At 41.4% G+C, this 8,623-nt stretch overlaps 1 protein-coding gene across 1 annotated transcript in view; it reads right to left on the reverse strand.

Annotated features, from left to right (window-relative positions):
- The window catches only part of ERCC6 (ERCC excision repair 6, chromatin remodeling factor), a 112,987-nt gene extending 105,609 nt beyond the window's left edge, over positions 1 to 7,378 (reverse strand). Inside the window, exons 1-2 of the mRNA XM_036736842.1 lie at positions 7,260 to 7,378; positions 4,581 to 5,019 (exon numbers count right to left, since the gene is read on the reverse strand). Of these exons, the coding sequence (XP_036592737.1) occupies positions 4,581 to 5,005 (425 nt within the window). The 5' untranslated portion in view covers positions 5,006 to 5,019; positions 7,260 to 7,378. The remainder of the gene's footprint in view (positions 1 to 4,580; positions 5,020 to 7,259) is intronic.
- Positions 7,379 to 8,623: the final 1,245 nt, after the last annotated feature.

An 8,623-nucleotide genomic window follows, 5' to 3' on the forward strand; every position in this document is an offset into this window, starting at 1 on the left:
CAGTGTCTTTGCTAAGAAAACCTCAAATAGGGTCACAAAGAGTCAGACATGACTAAACAACAACCAAAGCCACTTTCCTCTCTATCAGGCTAGTAATGTTCCCCTCAAAATGAAAGGATAGTTTTGTGTAACTTGTTTTTAATGCATCCAGCCTGGCTCCTACAGCCCACAGCTTTTCTTACTAAGTGTTCACAAACCATATGCTTACTAATTTGTTCCAGAATTTTGTTGGGAATTAAGAATAAAGTCACTGGTAGTATTTCTTTACAGAACCTACCTCTTCCCCTCTTTAAAAAACAAGATATCAAGCTCTGGAAATGTCTCTTATGCTTCACTTTCTCTAGAAATCTAACCTACAAATTACCTCAGTACCTTGGGATAGAATTCATACAAGCTGGGAGACTTAAACTCATTTCGAACAGCTGGGTGGTCTCTTATCTCCTCACCAATCTTAAGTTTTACTTCCTTGCAGTCTAATTATCATTCATCTTGGCATAGGAGATATAAAATAATTAAGAGTCACTGGACTTGATTCTTTATCCTGTTAATAATGCACACCATCTGCCCCAAGGAATGGGTCCCATTCTGTCCCTGTTCTTGTTTCAAAGGAACCCAAAACAGCCATTTTTGTGGTGTTTAAAATTTTCTTATAAGCTTCAGATCTTCCTGGGCATTAACCTTCCTAAGACAGGTCCAAGAAATTCTTCCGGATTATCACTTCCCATGTTCACACTTCCATTTGTAAACATCCTTTTCAAATAACAGTTCAGAGAGTTCCCTGTATACAAAGACTCTAAATGTCTCCATAATGTGAATTATTTGTGAAAGTACAATCGAAACTTCCTTTTTGAGAACCTCTCTCACATTATCTTATTTGATCCTCCCAACAACTTAACTACGATTATTCTTATTTTACAGATGATGAAACTGACGCTAAGCGCTTAAGTGACTTGCCCAAGATCCCACAGCTGAAAAGTTTCTAATGGAAGAGTCAAACTCATATCTTCACATTAAGCATTATCTCATAATTCATGTCCTTTATTATTCTGCAATACTCTGTGCTCTACAAGTCCATGCAATTATTCATTAAAAATCCAAGCCTTTATGACAAAAATGCAAATGAGGGCTGTAAGAGCTGAATAAAATGAGAGCTCTTAGGTAAGGGGGTCAGACAACTAGTGAAAAAGAGATTACACAGGACCCTTTGCTGACTACTGGGTGCAGCTGGCACTGACTGGCAAATCTATTGGCCATCTGCAGATCTGGGTCGTAGTTCCAGATCAGAGAAGAGCACTGGGGGGTTGGTCACAAGGGAGCAGGAAGCCTGGTCATACTTCCAAGGCAAAGAGAAGCACCAGCACCTGTGCCTGCACGAAAGCAGGAGCCCTTACTGGGTGAAGTCCAGAACAAAGACAAGGAGAGCACCACCCCAGAAGCACAAAAAATTGCAGACTCCCAAAATTTGCTATGAAAACAGCAGCATAAAAAAGCCTGAAGCTTGGGACAGTGCCTCCACTCCCAAGTGAACAGAGCCCAACTTTAACATAAAGTTCAAAGTCAAGAAATAGGCTGAAAAAAAATTAAAAAAAAAAAAAAGAACTTAAACATAATGTGAAAAACCCCTACAACCAAAGCCTCAAAAATGTTAACTGAACACAAACTCAACAAGAATTCCTGGAAGAGGTAAAGAAAGAGATAGGTGGCAAAGGGAAAACTGGGAAAAGAAATGAGAGTGATGCAAAAAAATTATGAAAACAGAATTAACAAGTTGGTTTTTTAAAAAGGCACAAAAAATATTGAAGAAAATAACATCTTAAAACCAGAATTGGAAAAATAGGTACAAAATCTCACTGAACAAAATAATTCCTTAAAAACAAGAATTGGGCAAATGGAAGTTAATGACTCCAGAACACATCAAGAAATAATAAAACAAAATCAAAACAATACAAAAATAGGAGAAAATGTGAAATAGTTCATTGGAAAAACAACTAACCTGGAAATAGATCTTGAAGAGATAATTTAAGAATTATTGGACTAGCTGAAATCTATGATCAAAAAAAAGAACCCAGAAAGCATATTTCAAGAAATTATATAGGAAAACTGCCCTGATATCTTAGATCCAGAGGGTAAAATAGAAATCAAAAGAATCCACCAGTCACCTCCTAAAAGAGATCCCAAAATGAAAACGACCAGTTTGCCCCAACTTAAGCAACTTAATAGCACCCTGATTTGAGGGGCTCATCATATTAGGGCCAGACTTAGTACCCACACCCTATCAGCTTTAGTCCTAATGCAGCTCAGAACTCCCTAACTCAAGTGATCCACCAGCTTCAGTCACAGGTACATAGCATCATGCCCAGCCAGGATTAAATGATTTAATTTATCTGAGGAGTAATTTTTAAAGTAGTGAGGCTGATTTCTGTAAGTGACTAATTAGCAACTCATTACTTTAAAACCACATTTGACATTATACTTCCAGTTTTTTACACATAATTTTGTTCAAAAAGCAAAAAAAAATTTAATTTATAAATAGCCTTTACAAAGATCTTGTATATTTTTACACTTTAATGGTATAGGTTATAGATATGACAAAAAGAATGTATAAATAGCATTTAATCGTAATTGATCAAACTGCTGAACCATATATAAATATATATATAGATATATATAGATATAGATATACACACATATATGCTTATATGTAATATACTCTTATTTCAGAGCCTCTGACAAAATGGTCATCATAAAATAAGAAAGCTAACACTGTCCTTTACCTAGCAGAACTGAAATCCACATTTGCTATGAGATGAAAATTGAATTTGCTTTAACTGCTACTGACACTGAGAATGCTGGGCTAAAATTATGAGGCCATTTCATATGATTAACAAAAACAGTTCAAACAAGTATATGCACTGAGGGGTTTTTATGGTATTGCTTGACCTTATGATTCATACATACATACACATTGTCATAAAGTCCTTGGACAGTTTTTAAACTATTAAACTTTAATAACTTTCTTCAATAACAAAAATAAATTTTATTAAATCTCCTTAAGAGAAAGAATTTTGCTGCCCTATATATGGTCAACCGCCATCATAGCATTATTTCTAAAATACAAGTTTCAATTTTCACAATGCAGATTAAAATTCTATCCACCTGACACCTATACAATTTCGTGTGTTTATATCCTGTCTAAAGATTTTTCAAAAAACATCTGAAAGAGAAATTATCTCTTAGGATAACAGAGTCTAAAAGTTGGAAGTATTTTTACTGAAATACATTTATTTTAAATGGAATTTAAAATGGAAAATGCATTTAAACTAAAACAATCCAATAATTTATCAGATAGAAAAAAAAATTGTCCTGTTTTGAATTCTCCTTATATGAGAATGATTATGAGCTTAAGGAACTGGGGGTGTAAAGAGAGTCGAGAGCCCAGGTTTTAGTCTCTTCTTATCTTTACCACTAACTTGCTAACTAACCACTAACTAACTGGGCAACTCTAGACCTTCTGGCCTCAGGTGCCTCGCCTTTAAAGCCAGGGGATTTGACCATGTTTTTTAAGGACCCTTCCCACTCTAAAATTCAAGGATGCTAATTCTATCAGTCAAGTCAGTCAACAAGCATTTATTAAGTGCTTACTATATGCTAAGTTCTGTGCTAACTGCTGGAAATACAAAGGGAAAAAAACCAGTCCCTTCTCTCATGGAGTTCACTGTCTAAGAGTGGAAACAACAGGCAGACAGCTAGGTACAAATAAGCTACCTCATTAGCACATATATGAACTTATTAAATTACTCAACTTCAATACAAAGAAAAAATAATCAGTAAGTCATAGATTTAAAGCCAAATCATTCCTGCAAGAGCATATAGTCCAACCCCCTAAATTTCCAGAGTAGAAAATCAGGACCAGAGAAGTTAAGTGGATTTCCTTACACAAGGGCACCCTGATCGAGGGCAAAATGAGAATTCCTGATGTTGGTCCTCTAGCTCCATATCCAGCAAGCTTTCCACTACACCCTGTGGTCTACCTGATGGCAGAATGCACTGATATTTTCCCCAGCTTAAACTTCGAAAGTACAAAGTGCTTTTCCTCCAATTAAAAAAAACCAATAATGCCGATAAAAAGCTGAAACAGCCAATGCAGAAGGGAAATGAAGACAAGGATGGTTATTGAGAGGCAGTGCAAGGAAGTACAAAGAGGATTACATCTGATGTCAAGACAAGGCACCAAGTTCAAATCCCCGCTCAGTTACATACTAAGGGTAAGAGCTAGGGTTGTCTCCTCACTTGCAAAACTGGACTAGTGATCTAAGACCCTTTCCGCCAGAGTCTATGATCCTATTAATTGACCAATAAATATTTAACACAGAAAACAAATAAGAAGTTCAGCAGAAAATTAATCTGTCATCAACTTAACTTGTTCAGGGTAAAGTTCAATAAACCTTAAAAGTAAACAATACATTCTACTTTAAATAATACATTCTTGAACCTTCTCCAACTTCTAAAACTCTATGGCTTTAAATTTTTTCGCACATTTCTTAAACACAAACTCTGAGTCAAAGACTGTATTCACTTACCGGAGATCATCTAAAACTGAATGGTATTCTTTTTCTGCTTCAGCTAGCTGAGCTGCCCTGTTAGCTTCATTAATTGCATTATCTACCTGTCGAAGCACTCCTTGCTCTAATACGTCTTGGTCATAGACATCAACTCCCAAACCTTTGAGTTCAATTGCTTGAGCGCTGTGCTCCACAGACTGAATTTGCTGTCTGTTTATATGCAACAATGGCTGTCCTTTCCTTGGGACTTCAAACACACCAGCCACTGAAGAAGTGGATGGCCTATCATCACAAGCAGAAGAGGTGAAATTTTCTTCCATTTTATCAAGAGTTGCACCATCTTCTGGACCGAAGGCTGTTTCTTCAGCATTGCTGAAAAACTGGCCATTTAAATAATTTTTCTCTTCAGTTTGACCCAAGCGTTGAGTAGTCTCGTTTGGCATCCTCTGCAGAATATCTGAAAAAAGAAATGTCAGCTAAATCTGTGTTCCAACAAAACTTGAACATCTTATCTTTCTTGTTATTGAAAGCAGAAACCAACTTTTCTGAAAGGTCAAATAATAATTGTGTAATTTACCCTTTTATAAAGTCAGGATTTTAAATACATATGGATTTTCTTTAAAAACTTTATTGGGCTATGATCTTGAAACGAATACAACAATAACACAGGTAAAGCTGATACCTAGTTTTGAAAGCTGGTTATCTAAAATACTAAGTTATGTTATGGTTTGTACTCTTAATTACAAGCCCATTCAGTTGACCAAGAAAGAAGCGGTCAATCTGAATCACTCGAATTACATCTTCACTATGTGCTGTGTGATAAGCAACATTCTAGATTTTAAAAATCAACATCTAAATCCAAAAAGGGGAAAAAAGTCTAGTAGTGTTCTAACACTAAGACTCTCCATGCCGATCATCCACTGATTAGAGACGTGGGGGGGTGGGGGAGGGAAGACAGTGCCAGAAGAGGCAACAGCATATAAAAGCAGCATCATAGAAGAGGATTCAAAAGACCTGGGTTCTAGTCTTAACTCTACCAATTACTGCTTGTTGGCCCCTGGACAAGTTGTTTGACTTCTGTATGTCTTGGGTTATTTTCATCTATAAAATGAAGCAATGATAATACTGGCCCAACTACCTTACAGCATGTTATGAGGATCATAAAAGACAATGTCCGCAAAAACAGGGAGCTCCATGAGAGAAGCTGTATCCTACAAACAAAAGAGGAATAAGATAGGAACCATGAGAATTTGAGAGTGGTTCATTTCAAGCGCTCTCCAAAGCTGTAGTACCAATACCATTTCAATAACTAATGTCGGGAAATCTTATCAGAGACGGCTTAACGTAAAATATAGATAAAAAAGTCTATCACCATCGTCAGTACGTGATTTTTATGAAATAATAAAGTTGAGTAATGCAGCAAAACTATCAAATTCCCTTATACACGGAAAATGATAAATTCATAAAATTACAGAAGCGGAAGATTCTTGGGGATAATGTAGCCTAATCACCTCATTTTACTGATGAACAACTGGAATATAAAGTGAGCCTGGACACACGGAAAGTATCCTACTTTTAATTTGCATAAGCCCCGCCTTTCAATCAAGCTTCCACTAATAATACCACCTTCCATTTATAAAGTCCTCAACATACATCATTCCTGGCAACTAACTACAAGATCCTGAGATGAATGGGTTTGAAGACGAAGCCAATCGCACCGCTGTCATCCCTATTGAAGGGCAGGGCAGAGGGTGGGCTGGGAAGTTAATCCATAAAAGCGCAGCTCCATCCAAAATGCCATTTCCTAGGTTTGCATCTTAGTGCGCTCACAACAAGCTCGTGGGAACGCTGGAAAAGCACGTTTCCGGTGACTCCAGGACCGGGGCGCCCCTGCGGCCTGGCCCCGCACTGGGGGCGCCCCGGGGGGCTTCACCAAGTTCTGCCAGCTCGCCTTTCGGAGTTTGACAAGCGCACTTCGACACGGCCGGTATCCTTCGTAATTGCAGGCAGTTTATTTAGGGCACTTAAAAACATCATTCAGGGAAGGGGCGCCAGGGGGCTGGGCAGAGGTGAACCTCCCCCCGAGTCCTAGCTGCCCCTTTCACCGAAGGGAGGCACCCCACGAACCGCTCGGCGGCCGTTCATTAGCCGAGTCTTACTTCATCCACCCACCAAACTCTGCTGGTCCGAAATGTTTACAGCCACAAACTCAGAGCAGGTGATGGGGGAGGGGAGGCCGGGGAAGAAGGCACCCGGGCCGGCGAGTTCATCGCCGTCGGGGTCTCCAGGTGGGGAAGAGCCCCTCCACCAACGCTGGTGTCCACTCGTGCAGACCTGAGAGGGCTGCCCCGGGCACCGCAGGGTCACCAAGCCCGGGGGCTTCGGGGGTGCTGGCCTCGACCCTCGAGTGGAGGCTCCCCAACCCCGCCCCCCTCCCGCGGGGTCGCTTCCACTGGGGGGTCAGTGACCGCGCCCGGCTCCGGCAGCGGCGGCAGGCCCGGAATCTCGCCCCGGCGCTGCAACCTCGGGCCCGGGCCCGGGGCAGCGGTGGACAAAGGTTTGCGGCCGGTCCAGGCTTCCCGGGGTCTTGCCCGGGCAAAGACGACAGCCCACACTTGGGTCAGCGCGGAGACGGGGAGGGCGCGGGAGGAGTGGGGCTGCGGGGGGAGGGGAGTTCTGGACCGCGCGAACACTCACGGGAGCCCCGGAGACCCGGATGAAGGAGCCGCTGCCGCCGTCGCCGCCGTCGCCGCCGTCGCCGCCGCTCGCAGCTGTGCCTCAGGAAGAGCGCTGGACGCCGGGGGAAGGACTACTGCGCATGCGTGGGTGCCGTGGCAAGGAAGCGCATCAGCCTCTCCTGACGACGCATGCGCGGTGGCACCTGGTAGCACCTGGCAAGTTACTGACTCATTTTCACGTGGGTGTGTGACGACGCGCACCCGGGGGTGGGACATAGAATATTAATAACGTGACAAATGGATAGGAGCGCTGGGCCAGGGGACACGAGTTCAAATGCAGCCTTAGACACTTGTCTGTTGTGTGACCCTGAGCCATTCACTCTTGTCTGCCCCAGTTTCCTCATCTGTAAACTGGGATATTAATAACACCCACCTGCCGAGTTGTTGTGAGGACTGAATGAAATAATATTGGTAAAGCATTTAGCACAGTGCCTGGCGCATCGTAGGTGCTAAATAAGTACTAGCTATTATTAACAAACCATAACAAAATAACTATAATTTATATATATATAGCGATTTTAGGTTTGCCAATCTCTTTAAAAATTATTTATTAGACACCTGCTAGACACCTTGTGCAAAGCTTTACAACTATTATCTCATTTGATCCTCACAACAAATCTGGGAGGGAGGTTCTAAAATCATCCCCGTTTTATGGTTGAGGAAACTGAGACAAATAGAGGTAAATTAACTTGCCCAGGATCACGCATCTGGGTAAAGGTCTGAAATCACACTTTAATTCCAGCCTTCCCAATTCCAGAACCATCCATTGTGCCACCTCAGTGATCCTCACTGAGGCTTAGAAGATAGGTGCTATCCCTATTTCACAGATGAGGAAATTGAGGCAGAGAGCAGTTAAGTGATTTGCCCAGGGTCTCACAGCTAATAAGTATCTATAGGAGGCTGGATTTGAACTCAGATCTTTCCTGACTTCATATTCAGAGCTTTATGTACTGCACCACAATCACAGACCTTTAGAGGTCATCTTGTCCCATTCAGACCTGAAGATAAATACCCTCCTGTCTGACAGTGTTCTGTAGGAAATGTGTCTTTTCCTGAGAAGTTACACTTCACTACACGAAATTTCCTCCAGAGCCTTCCTTGCCTCATTGGAGTTGAGCTGAATGGCCCCCTAAGGTCCTTTCAATGTTTCTAGTGCCTGCCCTTCTGAGATTGTTCAATTGTGTCAGTCATGTCTGTGGTTTTCTTGGCGTAGATACTGGAGTAGTTTACCATTTCCTTCTCCAGCTTATTTTACAGCTGAGGAAACTGAGGCAAACGGCTAAGTGATTTGCTTAGGGTCACACAGCTAGTAAGTGTCCGAGG

The sequence above is a fragment of the Trichosurus vulpecula genome, chromosome 8 (genome assembly GCF_011100635.1).
Source record: "Trichosurus vulpecula isolate mTriVul1 chromosome 8, mTriVul1.pri, whole genome shotgun sequence".
Lineage (NCBI taxonomy): Eukaryota > Metazoa > Chordata > Mammalia > Diprotodontia > Phalangeridae > Trichosurus > Trichosurus vulpecula.